Below are 18,631 nucleotides of genomic sequence, written 5' to 3' on the forward strand. Positions count from 1 at the left end.
TTTTGTTGTGAATTATGTGTGTATGCATGCGCCTCTGTGTCAGGCTGTGTGCACGAGGTGTCTGAAGAGGCCTGAAAAGGTATTGTATTATCTAGAGATGAAGTTTTAGGTACTTGCTTGTGAACCACCTGGCATGGGGCCTGGGAACTGAACCTGTGTCCTTTCCAAGAGCAGTGAGCTCTTAACTGTTAAGCCATCTCTCCAGCCACACCTTTTATTAAAGACAGAGTTTCTCACGGGCCAATTAGGCTGGGCTGGTTGGCCAGCAAGCCCCAGAGTACTGTTTGCCTGTTTGCCTCCTCGGGCTGGTTGGCCAGCAAGCCCCAGAGTACTGTTTGCCTGTTTGCCTCCTCGGGCTGGTTGGCCAGCAAGCCCCAGAGTACTGTTTGCCTGTTTGCCTCCTCGGTAATGGCGTTACAAGCAAGTGCTGCAATGCCTGTTTTGGGGTTTTTGTTTTGTTTTTGTTTTATGGTTTTTTTTTGTTCCCATGGGTTCTGGGGTTCAAGCTCAGGTCTTCAGGCTCACACAGCAAACGCTTTGCTGACTGAGCCATCTCCCCAGCTCCCGAGAAAATAATTTGAATTCACAGGGACAATAATCTAAAGACATGCTAATGTCACAACATATCAACATTCATGAAGTATTAAAGCAGGACCTCCAGGAAGAGCTAAACACTTGTAGAAAAAAAAAAAGATAAAAAGAAAAGAAAAGAAAGAAAGAAATGATCTAAAAGCAGTGGTTAGTGCCGCACAGTTAGATGCAAGGGAAGGAAATAAAAACGAACAGAAATTTGGGCTAAGAGGAATTTCTTAGTTTTCTTTTCCTCCCTCCCTCCCTCTTTCTTTCTTTCTTTCTTTCTCTCTCTCTCTCTCTCTTCTATTTTGCTTAAAGACATCTTATTGTGAAACAGATGTCTCTCTCTCTCTCTTTTAAGATTTATTTATTTATTATGTATACAGAAGAGGGCGTGCTGGATCTCATGGTTGTGAGCCACCATGTGGTTGCTGGGAATTGAACTCAGGACCTCCGGAAGAGCAGTTGGTGCTTTTAACCTCTGAGCCATCTCTCCAGCCCCTCTCTTTTACTACACAACCTTCCTTGGCTGTCCTGGAACTCACCATGTAGACCAGACTAGCCTCAAACTCGAGATCTGCCTGCCCCTGCCTTCCAGTGTTAGGATTAAAGGTGCAAGCCACCACACCTGGCCCTTAGTTTGCTTTCTAATGCCCTGATAAACCCCATGGCTAAAAGCAACTTGTGGAAGAAAGGTGTTTATTTGGCTTACACATCCCAGTCACAGTTGCTCATTGAGGGATGTCAAAAGGCACAAACTGGAGGCAGGAACTGAAGCAGAGATCAGAGAATAACATGGCTTACTGGCTGGCACCTCACGAGCTCCCTCAGCTTGCTCTCTTAGAGAACCCAGAACCACCTGCCCAGGGGCGGCACCTCCCACAGGCAGCCGAGCCCTCCCACATCAATCACGAATCAAGGAAACGCCCCACAGACTTGCCTACAAGCCATCTGATGGAGGCTTTTTCTCAACTGAGGTTGCCTTTTCCAGATGACTCTGGCTGGTGTCAAGTTGACCACCAACAAAAACAACAAGAAGTAGCGTGCACCGGGCACAAGCGGGGTGTGGTGGCACGCACTTACAATTTCAGCCCTCAGGAGGATTGTTGAGTTCTGGGTCAGCATGGGCTATGTATGAGATCTTGTCTCAAACAAACAAGGAAAAGGGAAAAAGAAATCGGGGCTAGGGTGCAGCTCAGCGCCAGAGTCCTTGCCTTGCCTTGGGTTCTGTCATCAGTACCCCCAAGCAAACAAAACCAATAAATAAATAACAGGCAATAGAGAATAGAAACAAACCCAAACGTCGGTTCTTCACATAAATACACGCATTCACGAACCCCTTGATAGATCCCACATCAAGCTGAGAGGAAGCACGAATTAAGAAGGAAAACGTGCTGATCGCTTTAGAGTGTTCAGAGAGCGAAACAATCATCAAAATGTCAAGAGCAATTTCATGCCAAAATCAGCCTAAGTGATAATTCCTTGAATAACTCAACGTATTGAAACTGACAACAGACTAGAATATCCCAACAGCCCCATGTATTAAACATACTCAACTGTTAAAATGGAAATGTAACACCTTCTCGCCAATGAAACTCTAGCTCCAGATGGCTTTGCTGGTGCATTTGAACGAAAAGGCTTTTGGGAAACAAGGGGGCACATTTCTGACTCATATAGTATAAAGGTGTCTGAGGCATCAAAAAGACAAGCAGAAATTTAACATCCCACAGAAATATCGGTACAGAACACTTAATATCAGCAAGTCAAATGGATGGGATGCTGTGCCATGAGCAAGTAGGGTTTATTCCAAGAATTTAAACTTGGCGTAGTGTTTGATAATTAATATAAACAACCACATTTACTGAATCAGGGGACACTCACATGGTTATAAAATCATGGTATATGTATTTGAAAAAAAATTAAGAACAACCACAATTTTAAAACAACTAACCAACCTTCGGGCTGGTGAGAGGGCCCAGAAGTTAAAAGCGACTAAGGCCCTTGCAGAGGACCAGAGTATGGTTCCCAGCACCCACACTGGGCAGCTGATAACTCCATATAACCCCATCCATAGAATCTGACACCCTCTTCTGGTCTCTACAGGCATCTTGAACTCATGTGCGCGCGCGCACACACACACACACACACACACACACACACACACACACACACACACAAATAAAAATAAAACTCAAAGCAAACTGAGACTAGAAGAGACTTCCTATCATACTATTGATTATGAACTTGATGTGATCTAGAATCCCCTTGAGAGAAGCTACTGGGCATGCCTGTGAGGGATTTCTTAATTAGATGAATTGAGATGGAAAGTTCTGCCCTGAATGGGTGGCACCATCCAGTGGCTGGGACTCAGATGCAAGGACGTCCAAGGGAAAAGCATTTGTTTCTTGCCTGTCTGCCTTGGCGGGACCTTGCTGTCATCTTCTACTGATGTCTGAAGCCTGCTTCTTCAGCCTTCCAACCCAGACTGAACAGGGGATCCTCCAGGCCTTTGGCCCTGAACTGAGACTGCTGAAGCACCCAGCCTCAAGGACCGAGGTATTGGGTTCTCTAACAGGGAACAGGGGCCCCTCAATAGTGCCCTGCCAGGGTCCAGGAAGAATCTACAACCAGCTGATAATTAATCTTTGATTTTATGAAATGAATCTATGTGCACGAAACTCTTTATTCCATTCACTTTGTTTTTCTGACTCAGTTCTCTGTCTACACAGCTTCTATTCTGCTCTCGTGCCTAGCTCCTTTCTTGCCTGATTTCTCTCTACGTTTACCTGCTGTCCCCTCGAGGTTCTATCTTAATTCTCTCATCTTAGTTCTGCCCCTTCTAGGTTCTCCTCCATCTAGTTCTTTCCCATCTTAGCTCCTCTCCGGTCTCCTTCTTCCTCATCTTGTTCTTCCTCATCTTGCTCTTCCTCATCTTCCATCTCGTTCCTCTAGTACTCTCTTCTAGCCCTTCAATCTAGTTCTTCCCCATCTCAGCTCGTCCCTCTCCAGTTCTTACCCATCTAGGTCTTCCATTCTCGTTTCTCTTCTCCATCTCCTTATTCTCTCAGTTCTCTCCAAGTCTCTCAGGAATCCAGTTATAAAACCAAGCAATAGCAATCCTCTGGCCAAGCAAGGTCACCAGGTTTGAATCCTTTTTTTTTTTTTAAGATTTTATTATTTATTTATGTATGTGAATGCTTTATCTGCATGTACAACTTTATACCAGAAGAGGGCATCAGATCGCACTAGAGATGGTTGTGAGCCACCATGTGGTTGCTGGGAGTTCAACGCAGGACCTCTGGAAGAGCAGACAGTGCTCCTAACCACTGAGCCATCTCTCCAGCCCCCCCAGGTTTGAATTCTTACAGGGTCATAAAGGTGGATAATAATTTTCCTCAGGCAGTGACCACCATGCTTTCTTTTATAGCCCAAAAGGGGAGTGGTAAAGGAGGAGGTCAATAGAGAGCTAATGATCGGTTAGTATATCAAGAAGGGAATTTATGTGCTCCATCTACATTCCCAGAAGTGGTTAGATAAGAAATTAGGAGTCTATTAGTAAGACTGTAAGGAAGGAGGGTCTCACCCTAAACTGCACAAGAAATAAAGCTATTCTCCTGACCTAGAAGACAGCTGTTGTTTCATTTGGCTGTGGATGCTTAAGTCTGTTCTTAGGGAGTACAGAGGTATCTCTGATCAGGTACTTTCATCCCTCCTGGGATGGACCTGGCCGGATGCTGCCAACGATGATAATTACAGGGAGGCTTGAACTGGGGTTTGGGCTGTGCATAGCTGTCAGCGCAAAGGTCATCTAAATATTCCTTTAATAGAGGGAAAATGGTGCCTCATAAATGATGGAGAAGCTGCAACAGCACACAAGGATCTCATAGCAGGAAACGGCTGATAATCAAAAGCCAAATATCACCAAGGCTCCTTGAGCCTCAGCTTAACCTCTGGGAGGCCCTTCGCTTCTTCCAGGTATTAGCTTTGTCACAAGCAGCTGAAATCCTGCTCTGTATATGTTTGCAGCTTGCAGCAATTCTCAACCTGCCCCGTGTGAGACTACCCAGCCTGTATCTTGCAAGCCAAAGTAATAAACCCCCTTTAAATATGCATCTGTTCTGTGCATTCCATTCCTCTAGAGAACCCTCGACTATCACAACACTTACATTGAAGTTATTGAAATGTATCCCTTTAAATGAGGAATAAAAGACGTCGAGTCTCACCTCTTACTTTCCATACTGGACTAGACATCCCACTGCTGTAGGAGGCAAGAGCTACAGAGATAAGGAGGGAGGCCACAGGCAGGCGTGGTGGCACACACCTTTAATCCCAGCACTTGGGAGCAGTAGTCGGTGGACCCCATAGTGAGTTCCAGGCCTGCCAGAGCTACATGGTGAGAGTCTTGTCCCCCAAACCAAAACAAATAGAAAAAAGGAAAAGGAGGGCGGTAGAGGCAGCTTGTGGATGCTGTTTGTGTTTGTGCTGAAGGGGGAAGATGTTAAACAGATGCCTGTTACAACGGGCAGGAGGATTTGGTGGGTCTCAGCGTACAAGCTGCAGCAGGTAGGGGCTGGTCAGGAAAGCATGCCACACAGAACTCTGAAAAGGGAAAGTCAAGGACAGGAAACTGTCAAGGTAGAATTCAATCTCTAATTGATGCCCAAAGGCTCTGTGAGAGTCTCCAAGGCCAGAGAAATATGGAAGGAGACTCCCCTCCACCCAGTCGGGGTTCTGATCCCACAGGAGAAGGCAAGGCTGTAGACCCTAAAGGTAATACTGGTCAGGGATGGTCTCTAGACTCTGTCAGTTACGGACAGCCAAGGCAGGGGAGGAGAGGGTGGGCAGGCAGGATTTGAGTTATCTATGACATTCATTTACTTTTGAGACAGGGTGACATTGTACAGCGCTGGTCAGCCTGGAACACACTATGTAGACCAGGCTGTCCCACCCCCTTGTGCCTCCCGAATACTGGGATTAAAGTGCCCAGCAAAAAATATTTAAAAAACACACGACTGCTGGGGATATGGCCCAATGGGTAGAGTGCTTACCTAGTATGTACGACGCTGCCACGGGTTTGATCACAGCACTACATAAACCAAGTGTGGTACCTGCAGCGCCAGTACTCGGGAGGTAGAGGCAGGAGGATCAGAACAGGTTATCTTTAACTACATAGGGAGTTAGAGGCCAGCCTGGGCTATAGAAGACCCCCGTCTCATGAAAAAAAGGGGGGGGCAGAAACCATAGGAACAAGTTCAGGTGACTCCAAGACTGTTCCATCTGTCTCTACACTGTTACCACAAAACACCCAAGGCTCCACAGTCCATTCAGTGTGATGGTGTCGTCCACATTAAAGGTGGGTCCTTCCTCTTTAGTTAATCCAGTCCAGCCACTTAGCTCTCTGGCCCCTTCCTCTTGTTCCATTTGTGCACACTGTGCTGGGGAATCTCGAGTGTTAACTGGATCTGGCTGAGAAGTGCCTTGGGGCTTAGTGAAGCTCAGCCCTGGGTGTGTCTGTGAAGGCGTCTGCAGAGCCATTTAACTATGGAAGTGAGTAGTGCCGTGTTTGCGTGTTTGGGGTGCTGGAGAGATAGCTCAGAGGTTAAGAATGCTTACTGCTTTTGCAGAGGACCTGGGTTCAGTTCCCAGCACCTACAAGGTGGCTCACAACTCCCTGGGACTCCATTTCCAGGGGATCTGATACCTCTTCTGACCTCCAAGGGCTCCTACACACATGTGGTGCACATATATACCCTCAAGCACATACATACACACACACACACACACACACACACACACACACACACACACACACACACTAAAAGAACTAAATTTAAAATAAGTAAATTAATGAGTGCATGAATAAATATTAACCAAACAATTTAAAAAGGGAGGGGGGACTAGAGGAATAGTTAGTATAAGTCTCTTTCTCTCTGGCCCTCTCTCCACATACCCTTTTTCCCTACGTCTCTTCTTCCTGGCCACTATGGTGTAAACTGCTTTGCCCAGCCAGGCCTCCCACTACCCACCATGATGGACTGAAACCTTAGAATCTGAGCCAGGTTTGGCTCGAGCATTTTGCCTAACATACCGGTAACCTCTCCTCTTCCCAACAGAGAAAGTGTAAAATGGGTTGTGAAGTCTAGAGAACGAACAGGCATAGGCAGAGGTGGGCAGGCCATGGGAGAGGAGGTCAATGGTCAAGGTCAAGTCTCGAGGCAACCTAGGGAGGCAGTGAGCAAGAGCTGAGGTCCTGTGTGTGTGCAAGGGGCCTGCAGGGGGAGCATGCTTTGTGAACTGAGGTGGAGCAGGAGGTGGAGATGGTGGAGAGTAGCAGAAAGAGACCCAGAGAGCAGGAACGGAGAGCCCTGGGGCCCTGGATGCTACAAGGAAGGCTGGTGAATGACCAAAGACTTGACCTTTAGCCGAGCATACAGGGCACAGACCTGTTAGCAGTCGCCCCACCCACACCTGTTACTAGCTGAAAAGCAACTGCAACAGAGTAGAAAGGAAAAGGTGGATGGTGGTCTAACTCTAGATGACAGGACAGGGGGTTGAGGGCCAAGGGACAGAGACCTCGGAGCAGAAGGGAGATAGGTCCCATTGTCTCAACGACACAGGTGACTGATTTACCAGAGATGGGTGTGGAGGTCATGGGGTCAAGGGGGACTCTTGGGGTACCGCTGGGGAAGGAGCCTATGCTGAATCTGAGATGGCCTCTGGTGATGTCAATCAAGGGTGGCTACCACTGTAGACAGGAATTGAAGGGAACAGCTGTCCAAGGAGCTCTGGAGAGAGCAGAGGCTGGTGTAGACGGGAGGTCTCCAGCCTATGGGGGTTAGGTAGGAGGGAACAGCCTGGAGTAGACATGGGACAGTCATCCCAGAGGGGCCATGTGAGGTGCTTCATTGTGGAGTGTCAATAGTAAGTCACGTGGGCTGCCAGATCTGTGCAAAAGTCACTACTGACTATGCAGATTGTCCTAGGGGAGCAATGAAGTGGGCGCGGAGTAGGCTAGAGAACAGAAGAGATCTGGGGACTGGGAAGTGTAGTGGGTAGCCATCCCAGCCTTGGCCTGGAAGTTCCAACCCCCACTGAGGCTTCGGTAATGGTCACGCCTACAAGGCGGGGCTGAGGGAGGAAGCTGAAGACCCAGGATTGAGAGGAGAGGCTTTGCTTGGTTCTGGGACCCTGGACACTGGAGGTAGACCGAGCAGAGTTCTCCAGAGAACACCGCCGGACTGCGCCATACCCTTTGCCAGACCCTGCAACCTATCCCTTCATTTGTAAGTTACCCCACAAAATAAACCTCCCTTTTAACTACGTGGAGCGGCCTAAATCATTTCACCAATAGGGAAGGAGGGTGTGAAGACTATTCAGGAGGCAGAAGGGTGGGGAGTGTGTAGGCAGGGCAGGCAGAGCTGAACTCCGGCCCCCTCAAACGGTATGCTGCCCCCAGAGCAATCGCACTAGGCCATGGCTACAGTGAACATACTTGGTGGGCTGTCCAGCCTTTCAGTGCACATATGTGTTGATGTATGGGGAAGTGGGGGGGGGAGCAGAAGCCCACGCATGCGTGCATGCATGCATGTTTCTATCCCTAGCTCCACAGGCAGCATTCAACAGGCCCTCTTCCCGCCATAGCTGCAGGCACACAGGTGAACCCTGATTTCCAGGTTGAGTCAAGCTCCTTTGGAGGGTCTGGAGGTCATGCGGGTTGGTCTGTCTGTCCACAAGCCTGCTTTCAAAGCAAACACTGAGGTGGCAGTGGGTTCCTGTGTCCAGGAGGCAGAATGAGTGGGTGAGGAGGCCAAGGGGAAGAGCCCAAGTGAGTGAGGCAGCAGGCGCTTTGCACAGCGACCAGCCAAGGTAGTTTTGGGACTTTTCATAACAGAGAATCTGCTACCTCCTAGAGCTGGGGTGAGCATCAAAAGCTCTCGATTTCCTGTAGGGTGGGTGGGGACACAGGTGACCCTGACTTTTTGCCTTTTTGTTTGTTTGTTTTTCGAGACAGGGTTTCTCTGTATAGCTTTGGAGCCTGTCCTGAAACTCACTCTGTAGCCCAGGCTGGCCTAGAACTCACAGAGATCTGCCTGCCTCTGCCTCCCGAGTGCTGGGATTAAAGGCGTGCGCCACCACCGCCCAGCTGACTTCTAGCAATTTTGAAACCCACTCAGTTGCCCCAGGGTCCCCCAGAGACTGAAAGTAAGGACACAGGTCCACCAGGCTTTGAAATTGGGTTTAATGCATCATACAGAAGGAAAAACTACACTGGAATATTTAAAGACAAACACTTTCTCTAGCCACTATCCACTGGACGGTCCTCCTTGGTCCCCCCCCAAAAATAACTAAGTCTCAAGACACGTCAGCAGCTCCCCTCCCGGGTCCAACCTTCCACATCCTCCCACGTTTCTTACAATATCGAACTCAATCCATCCAAGAAGAAAAAAAAAAAAAAAAAAAAAACCAACGAAAGAAGAACCTGAAGACGGTTACGTCACCAGCCGTGCGGTAATGCATAATCGGCACCTCGTAACCAATATATAAAGACGTGAGCCTCACACAGCTCACACCGTTCATCGATAAAAGAATATAAAAATCTTGTTCAACCCAGTGTAATGTGTATTAAAATAGATTTGTATCCTTACAGCACAGTTTCTCCCGGAGACGTGAAAAAAATGACAAGAGGGATAGGGGCTGGTGGTGGGGTCCCAGCCAGCCTTCCCACTCTGCACTTGTGTCTGCGGGCCCAGGCGTGCCGGCTGGGGCCCTGGCGCATGCACGAGTGCTCGCTGCAATTCGGCACCATGTGATATGCTCGGGGGAGCCCTGTGGCTCCTGATCGCATAAGGGTTGTGCTGTGTCCCTCAGGACAGGGTGGCGGGTGGGGCTTATGAAGTGGGCTGCATGGCTCCCAGAGTGTGCAGAAACCCCCAGGGTGCCTAGGGACCTGCACTCCCTGCAAATGAGGAGACAGCATTGAGGAGGGGGGCTCTGGAGTCTCCAAAGGCCAGGCCCCCAAGTGCACCACCCTCTCCGCCTCCCCTCTGGATCTCTAGAGCCCTTCTGGGTGCTCCATCTGGCCCCTGTCGGGGGAGGTCTCCCATTCCTGTACTGGAGCAGAGACTTCCAGATGTAGGGGAAGGCAGGCAGGCAGGGGCGCGGTTCACATTACGGATCGTACAACAACAACAACAAAAAACGCTATACAAAATGTGTGAAGCTCTTTTTGGCATAGTGTCTTTAACTGGCAAGAAGTGGGCAGGATGCTTAGCGGTTCCTGCAAAGGAGAGTGCTCTAAAGGCTTCTTCCATCATGAGCTGAAAGCTGCCAGGGGCCTCCCACGGTGGGCGACTGCTCTGTCAAGCCCAGAACTCCATGAGGAAAATTCCAGAGATTGGCAACAGGAAGAGGTGGGCTGCAGCAAGAGCATGAGCTAGGGGAGGATGAGGCAGAGGCCAGGCTGGGCAGCCCATTCAGCAGTGACCCCAGGAGAAGCTGGCCTGTCATTTGTCTAGTTAAATGACAGAATTTCAACACAGTAATACTGATGGGTTAGGGGCCAACAGGGCATAGGGAGCCCAAGGGCCGCTGGAGAACTACCTAAGTTAGCTATCCTCTCTTGTACCAGAGGCTCACCTGCCCACCCCACTAAGCAGCTATCTGTTGTCGCTTGCCTCCCCACTGGCTGTGCCCGATCTAGTCTGCCTCCTTCTCCACGGCCTGAAGGCTTCCTCTCCTGAGGGGAACACCACAAGAGAGCTGGCCATGAAAGCCGAAAGCCAGGGAGGCCTGACAGTCCAAGGGGAGGGCTGCCTGTGCCTTGGTCTGAGACACCCTCACCTGGCCCTCAGGTGGTCCCCTGCAACTCATACAGGGATCCACCTAACGCCAGTTCTGGCTCTGGGATGCTTAGCTCACTCCTTTCTCTCTCTGTCACTCTGTCTAGTTTATTTTTGTCTAAAATTCATAGAGTTTATGAATTAAGGCTGACAGATCCCCCCAGGTCTCGAGAGCAAGGTCCCAGTAACTTTCCGTGAGTGTTATACGGCTCCCTGGGGTCAGTTGTGGCTCTGGGGGTGCTGGAGAGCAGTGCGCACGGTGGTAGTGGAAGGCTTGGTCCAGGGCCCGGCCAGAAGTGGGTTGGGGCTGGTGGTTGCCATAGAGACCTGGAGCATCTGCTCACCCTGGATCAGTCTCAGCAGGGCCCGGATCCGGTCCAGCGATGACTGTGTGCCCCTTTGGCGGGTCAGGAGGCTTGTCTTCAGCTCCAGGCATTTCTGTCAGGAGGAGAAGTGGTGGAGATGGTCTCAGAATTGAGTTCTGCAGCATCCTGGGCCAGCCACCTTGAGGGACCCACCCTTTTTTCACAAAGCCTTCCCCCCCCACCCCCCCCAGCAGAACCTGAAACAGGCCAAGGGCCTCACACAAAATGGGATTAAGTAAATGGCTGGAGTGGCATGCTGGAGCCAGGGATGCCGGTCCCTGAAGCTGACAGGTTCCATCCCAGCTTGTGGCAGCCAGTGAGGCTCACAGACTTGCCAGCATGCTCTCTCTTTTGTTGCCCGCTCTCTAGCTTCTCTGTGTGGCACACAGAGACGACACTGCAGTGGGATGGAGGCCTAGAGTCACGTGACTGGGGCTCCAGGTCAAATGGTGCCAGTACAGTATTGACCTCCCGGGGCACCCCTCCAACTATATGGATAATCAAGGATTTCTACAGGGCTCCGGAAAACTATTCTTGGTTGTCAACTTGACCACATAGGGATTTATCTAAAACTCAAATGAATGGGTATATTTGTGAGGGATTTTTCTTCTTAATTAAATCATTTACAGTGGGAAGACCCACCTCTAATCTGGGCCACGCCTTCTGATGGCCTAGAAGTTTTGGTTCCAGAGTGAGGGGGATCACTTGAGCCAGGAGCCACAATAAACATTCCATTCAACTGGAAGCTCAAGACTCCCCCCAACCTCCAGCCACTTTGGGCTTCTGATGCCCTTAAGCCAACAGGTTAAGAAAGGAATAACAGTGTTAGGAGAGGTGATTGATCCAGGTTACCATGGGGAAATCAAATTGCTTCTCCACAATGGAGGTAAGAAAGATTATGTCTGGAGTGCAGGAGATCCTTTAGGGCAGCTCTTGGTGCTACCCCATCCTGTGATTAACATCAATGGGAAACTGCAGCAATCTAACCCAGGCAGGATGACAAAGGACACAGACCCTGAAGGAATGAAGGTGTGGGTCACTCCTCCAGGAAAAGAGCCGTGACCTGCTGAGGTTCTTGCTGATGGTGGAGGAAATGTGGAATGGGTAGTAGAGGAAGGTGGTTATAAATACCATCTAAGGTCACATGACCAGTTGGAGAAATGAAGATTATAATTGACATGAATGTTTCTGTCATATTTTGTTAAGAATGTGTTTGTACAGATATTTGTGTTTTCTTTCTTTGATTTCTTTATCATGTAACATCAAGTAAGAGAGTATCAGTGGTTATCATACGTAAGTTGAGATACTAAAAGAGTGTCCCTCAAGGGACAGTGACACCTATTCTAAATTTATAATGCATTTGTGGTTGTACAAGGGACAGTCATGTCATATTAGGCATAATTATGACCTGGCTGAATATATAATGCATTTGTAATTGAGCATGGGGTAGTAATATCATGTTATATGTAATTATGTTTTAGTTTTTGTTTTCATTTGGAAATTAAGCATAACATAAGGAGACATGATTGTGTGTCAAGCTGATTCAGGGGTGGACTTGTGATGGTTATTCTTGATTGTCAACTTGACTACATCTGGAATTAACTATAACCCAAACAGCTGGGTGTATGTATACCTGTGAGGGACTTTTTCTTTTTCTTTTTTGTTTTTTTGGTTTTTTTCGAGACAGGGTTTCTCTGTGTAGTTTTGTTGCCTGTCCTGAAACTCGCTCTGTAGACCAGGCTGGCCTTGAACTCACAGAGATCTGCCTGCCTCTGCCTCCTGAGTGCTGGGATTAAAGGTATGTTCCACCACTGCCCGGCAGGATTTTTTTTCTTTATTAAATTAATTGAAGCGGGAAGACTCACTTCAAGTTCTGATATTTTGTTTTTGTTTTGAGACAGGGTTTCTCTCTAATTCTGATCTCTGAGGTGGGAAGATCCACCTTTAATCTGGGCCACACCTTTTGCTGACAGCCTTTATAAAGGACGGGGAAGAAGGGAGGAAGGGAGCTCTGTCTGCTTGCTCTCACTGACAAGTCCATTCCCTCACTGGCAATTAGAGACTACTTTGGGATTTTGGCATCTACCACAGACCAGCTGAGACATCCAGCCTCACAGACTGAACAGTTACTGGGTTCTTGGACCTTCCATGGGGACAGCCACTGTTGCGCTGGCTAGACCACAGCCTGTAAGCCATTCTATTAAATCCCCTTTATGTATTCATAGATTCATTCTCTCAGTTCCTCTAGAATCCTGACTAACAAGGCTAAAGAAGGCACCACATTTAGAGAGCTTCTCCAAGCCTGAGATCCCCAAACCTGGGGCAGATGAGGATGGATGACAGTGAGTTCAAGGCCTACCTGGGCAACTTGGTGAGACCCTGTCCCCCTAGATCAATGGCTCAGTGGGTAAGAGTGTTTGCTCTGCAATATGAGCCCCTGAGCGGGAATCCCCAGCACCGACACAAAAGCCCGGCATGCCTGGATGTGGCTATAACCTCAGTGCTGGGAATCAGAGACAGGTGGATCCTGGGAACTCAGAAGCACAACAGCCAAGCCAACGTGGCAGGTGTAACGTTTAGTGATAAAGCCTCTGTGTAGGGAAGAGGTGGAGGGTAACAGAGGAAAACACCTGACAGCCTTCTCTGGCCTCAACATGTGTGCTCACATGTATGTGTACCTGCACATGTATTCACACCTCTAGCCCCCCCCCTCCCTCCTGCCCTCCACACCTGGGATATAAAGTGTTTGTGTAACATGCATGAGACTCTAGGCTCAATCTCCAGCACCATAAAAATAAAACAAAATAAAATAAGACAGAAAAGCTGAGCTCCTCCAGCCCAGAACCGCTATTAGGTCTACCATCACTACCGCTGTCAGACCATCCACCATCAGCCTCATCACCATAATAATCACCATTATCACCACAACCATCATCACCACTACCACCCACCAACCCCATCATCACCATCACCACCATCACTGCCATACCACCACCATCACCATCACCATCATCACTACTATCACCCCCAACCCCATCAGCACCATTACCATCATCTCTATCATCATCACCATCACCATCATCATCATCACCATCATCACTATCATCATCACCATCATCACCATCATCATCATCTTCATCATCATCATCATCATCATCACCATCACCATCATCATCATCATCACCATCATTATCACCATCATCATCATCATCATCATCACCATCACACCATCATCATCATCACCATCATCATCATCATCACCATCATTATCACCATCATCATCATCATCATCATCACCATCACACCATCATCATCATCACCATCATCATCATCATCACCATCATCACCATCATCATCACCATCATCATCATCATCACCATCACCATCATCACCATCATCATCACCATCACCATCATCATCATCATCATCATCATCATCATCACCATCATCACCATCACCATCATCACCATCATCATCATCATCTTCATCATTTTGTCCATCATCAATCTACAGAGGGCTATGCTCTCTTTATAGAAGAGGAAGTGGAGGTTCAGAAAGCCGGGGCCCTGCCAAGGTCACATGGCTGAGAGGAGGCAGGTTCAGAATGTCGACAACAGCTGGGTAAGTATTCACGGTCCACATCAGAGCTGAACCTACAGGCCCACTGAGCAGCGCTGGTCAGCCTGCGATAGCCCTGGGTTTGGAGAGTGGGTGACGAGGCACCCAGCCCCGGTGCTCACCTTCACAGCCGAGGCCAGCTGCCGGTCTCGCTCCTCCAGCTGCTGGTGCTCAGTCTGCAGCTCGCTGCCACGCTGCAGGAGCTTCTGCTTCTCTTCTTCCTTCACTGGGGGGAGAGAGGTAAGACCCACGGAGAGGCGGATGAGCGGCTGGACCGGAAACGGGACCAGCCCCAGCCACTCCTTTCTCAGAGCTCCAGCCCACAAGAACCTGGACCCACCCAGCACCCCCAAGGTTCCATATGAACCCAGGGGCCCTTTCCTACTCCTAGGGACACCTTACCTGTCTTTTTTTTTTGGGGGGGTCTCTGAGATAAGGTTTCTCTATGGAACAGCCCTGGCCATCCTAGAACTCGCTTTGTAGACCAGGCTGGCCTCGAACTCACTGAAATCCACTTGTGTCTGCCTCCCAAGTGCTGGGATTAAAGGCATGCACCACTACCACTTGGCCCACCTTACCTGTCTTGTGGGTGACGTAGGAGTGTACAATGGCCAGCATCCCTGTCCAGGGCACACCCTCGTCTTTCTTTAAGGCCTGTGGGGCAGATAGGGTGATGAGAAAGAATACAGGTCCTAGAACTTTCTGAGACCAGATACTACTGGCTATGTACCCATCAGGGAGGCATGCTCTCTGAGCCACAGATTCCCAGGGGATACTAGCCATATCAGCCTGGTTCACTGGGGCTACTCAATGGTAACTTTCCTTCTAGGTTTCTCTCCCTTGTAGAAGCCAGGGATGGGTGCTCAAGACCCCTGTTACTCTCTTGCGCACCAGCTACACCCATGCTGGGGATCACCCAGAACACTGTCTCAAATGTGCAGGGGCAGGGTGTGAGCCCATCTGCCCATACCTTCCGCTGGCACTTGGGGCAGACCCACATGCCCTTGGGTGCCGTCTTGAGGGGCGGGTCCAGGCAGCTGAGGTGGTAGGCCCCTGAGCAGGTGCCACAGGGCTGTAGGCTGGCTCCTCGCTTGCAGGCAGCACAGAATTCATCATGAGTGATTTCACTCTGCAAGAGGAGGGAAGGGAGGAAGTGTCTCAGCCAGGCCCAGGCAGCTTGAGGGACTGGGAGGGAGAGACTTCCCCTCGGGGTGATAGTGTCACGACACGCTAATAGAAGACTCCGGCAGGTAGGTGCCCCATGGGCGGGGTTCTAGGGCACTCATGCACACCCTGACCGGGGCACTGAGCACTGGAGAGTCACACAGTGGGCCTAGCAGTGATGACTCACCCTCACGGATACACTGCCTCAGGGAGGGGGCTGTGTCCTGACAGGAATTACACCTTCAGTCCCCTCACCTGTGTGCGCATCTAGGGAGGACCCGTGACACTTAGGTGAGTCACACAGCTGTTTCCACACCCATGATGGGGATAAGAACAGCTGTCCCTTGGGTGCTGGACAGAACAGGACAGAGCACACGAAATGCCCCCACTCATGCCAGATGCCCCACAGTGAGGTATGCGATAGAGCCCTTCTGTCCCTCCCAGGGGGCTTCAGTACAAGCTCTAGGGACTGTGCCTCCAGCCCACCAGCAGCCTGCACCAAGGAGAGCACCAATGATGACCTATAACACCTATGCAGCCCACCCACAAGGGCCCTTGTCCCTGTAAGACTGTCTGTCATCAGAGCTAACGACTCTAGCATGGAAGTGGTGGGAAGGGATGGCCCTTATCACAAGGGACTTGACACCAGAGATGTCCCCAAAGGAGGCCTCTAAGTCTCCCATCTATGGCTCTCACCCAGTGCAAAGACTCGGAAAGGGTGTAGCAGTCGCTTAGGGGGTTGGTCACACAGGGCGTGGGAGCGGAGCCAGGACCCACAATCTGTGCCTCCTGCCTCGAAGGCCCCTCCAGGCCTATGGACTTATGGAAAAGAAAGTCTCCCACCACCTCGTGTGTCCCCTTGTCCGTGTGGTCTGGACACTGGTAGTTTCAATATATTGCCAGGCCCAAGGGCACCTGTGTTTACTCCTGCAGGGTGACCTTGGAAAGCCCTGTGGCCACCCAGAGCAGACTGTAAGCAGTGCCCTGTGCATGGGAGCACGTGGGATGAGGTTCATTGGAATTAGATTAGAAACTGGGGAAGGGCTCTGGAGATAGTTCAGAGCGCAAAGGCACCTGATGCCGAGGCTGGGATCCATCCTTATGACTCATATGATGGAAGGAGAGAACTGAGCCCCACAAGCTGTCCTCTGACCTCTACACTTGCACAACAGTGCACACACACACACACACACACACACACACACACACACACACACACTCCATAAATAAAATAAATGAAAAGGAATAAGTCAGTGAGAGGCCACGCATAGGATCCAGGTCCTGACCAGCTAATGCCTCCAAGAACAGGGATGTGAGCTTTGTGGGTGGGTGGTGTCATAGGATCACAATGGGTACATAGGGTGACACCCTGGGAATTATCCCATGGGGTGGGCAACAGAGAACTAAAGATGCCTGCTCTATCCAGGGTCACACAGAGAAGCCAGGAGGAGCCAACGTAAAGGTAGGTGGTACAGTGTGAGCATCCTCAGGCATGGGGGGTTCTCTGCAGTAATATAGGGGTCAGCCTGGCTTGAGGGCATGAAGAAAGCAGGTTTGGTCTTGGGCAAGCTCTGGGTACCAAGGGAAGTTGAAAACAATGACAGATGTTCCCCACCTCTTCATGTGAAGATGGGGGTCACGTACCTTCCAGCAGGGGTCCTCATTGGCTGGCACAGGGAGGAAGGGTGGAGAAGATGTTAGTGGGGGTGGGAGGAGCATAGGTCATGGCTGGGGTTCCCCCAGGCTTGGTGTAGCCGAGTCTTTGCCCTAGAGCATGATGGGAGTATCATGAGGCCCAGTGACACCTGAGTTCTCAGAACCACCATGTGATGAGGGAAGTCTCTGCCTTGGTCCTGGTCAGGACCTACCTGGAGACAGCTTCATTAGATCTGAACTCATGAGGATCACGGCTGGCACAGTGAGGTGCCTCAGAGACAAAAACAGAATTCAGAGGACCCCACTGACTCAGAGCAGACATCAGAGGCCCATTGTGTAGGTCAACAGTCCAAGGGCTAGGGAGCTGTACATAATCCCAAGACACAAGCAGCCATTTACTTCTCCTTCTGAGACAAAGCCTTTCTGTAGGTCAGGCTGGCCTGACACTGACAGCAACCCTCCTGCCTCAGCATCCTGAGTACTATGACGACAGGGACAGGTGGCTCCTGGCCATGGAGGAGAGTTGGCACAGGAGAAAAGGCCCCACTGAAAGCTGGATGTATGTCCCTGCCCATCAGAACTGGACGCAGCACCCAGCACTCCTAGATTAGCTGAGGCTGTCCAACTGCCCAGAGCCTGCCCAGGAGGGAGGGCAGGGTTGGAATGAGCCGCAGCCCGGTTGGGAGACGAGGGCCTGCTCCCTCCAGAGCCGTTCAACAGCAGGCAGCATGCTGAACAGGAGGCATGCGTCTCATGCTCAGGCTGCAGATGGAAGGGCAGGGAAGTAGAGGCATCTTCTACACACGCCCTTGTGGCCTGCCTGCTCAGCCCTTTGGTGAATGGCCCTACCACGGTGAACCTTCAGCCTGGTTCTCTTGGGCTGGACACCCAGCACAGGTGTAACTCTGGTGGGCAGCAGTGTCTGGGGACCAAAGGGATGGAGCTGATCCCAGTGGCCCCCTCCCTTCCCCAGGAACCCTGAGAGCAGAGGTCATATGAAGCTCTGGAGAACAGTGGAGAAGCCAGAATTAGGAAGGGGTGTGGGTCTGTAGAACCCATGGCTCTGGCTGGCACTTACCTCGTGCTGTGAGGAACAGGGGGTTGTGGAGATAACTGGAGGCTAGCCGCTTCCTCTGTAGGGACAGAAAGCAGAACCAAAGAATCACTCGTGTGCACAACACTCTGTCCAGGACCCTCCGGGATAACCCGGATCTTGGGCTCTGGAGACTGGGCAGACACCCTATGCAGAAGACATGGGGAATAAAAACAGATACCAAGGAGCCAGGGGTAGAGGGGGAGTCTAGGCTGAGGCTGGTTCTGCTGAGGTCTAGGAATCTCCATCCCAAGTTGTCTTGGGCCGGAAAGTCTCCTGGCATGATAGGTTAGGGACAAAGTCAGCACTGCCCTTCCACCTAC

General features: G+C 50.3%; 1 protein-coding gene across 2 annotated transcripts in view; it reads right to left on the minus strand.

The window, feature by feature from the left end:
* Positions 1-8,793: 8,793 nt before the first annotated feature.
* The window catches only part of Phf21b (PHD finger protein 21B), a 70,073-nt gene continuing 60,235 nt past the window's right edge, over positions 8,794-18,631 (minus strand). For both annotated transcript variants that reach the window (XM_036208982.1, XM_036208983.1), the window contains exons 8-13: positions 18,294-18,348; positions 17,204-17,226; positions 15,366-15,524; positions 14,974-15,049; positions 14,518-14,621; positions 8,794-10,850 (exon numbers count right to left, since the gene is read on the minus strand). In XM_036208982.1, the coding sequence (XP_036064875.1) occupies positions 10,632-10,850; positions 14,518-14,621; positions 14,974-15,049; positions 15,366-15,524; positions 17,204-17,226; positions 18,294-18,348 (636 nt within the window). In that variant the 3' untranslated portion in view covers positions 8,794-10,631. The remainder of the gene's footprint in view (positions 10,851-14,517; positions 14,622-14,973; positions 15,050-15,365; positions 15,525-17,203; positions 17,227-18,293; positions 18,349-18,631) is intronic.

Source organism: Onychomys torridus, chromosome 16 (genome assembly GCF_903995425.1).
Source record: "Onychomys torridus chromosome 16, mOncTor1.1, whole genome shotgun sequence".
Lineage (NCBI taxonomy): Eukaryota > Metazoa > Chordata > Mammalia > Rodentia > Cricetidae > Onychomys > Onychomys torridus.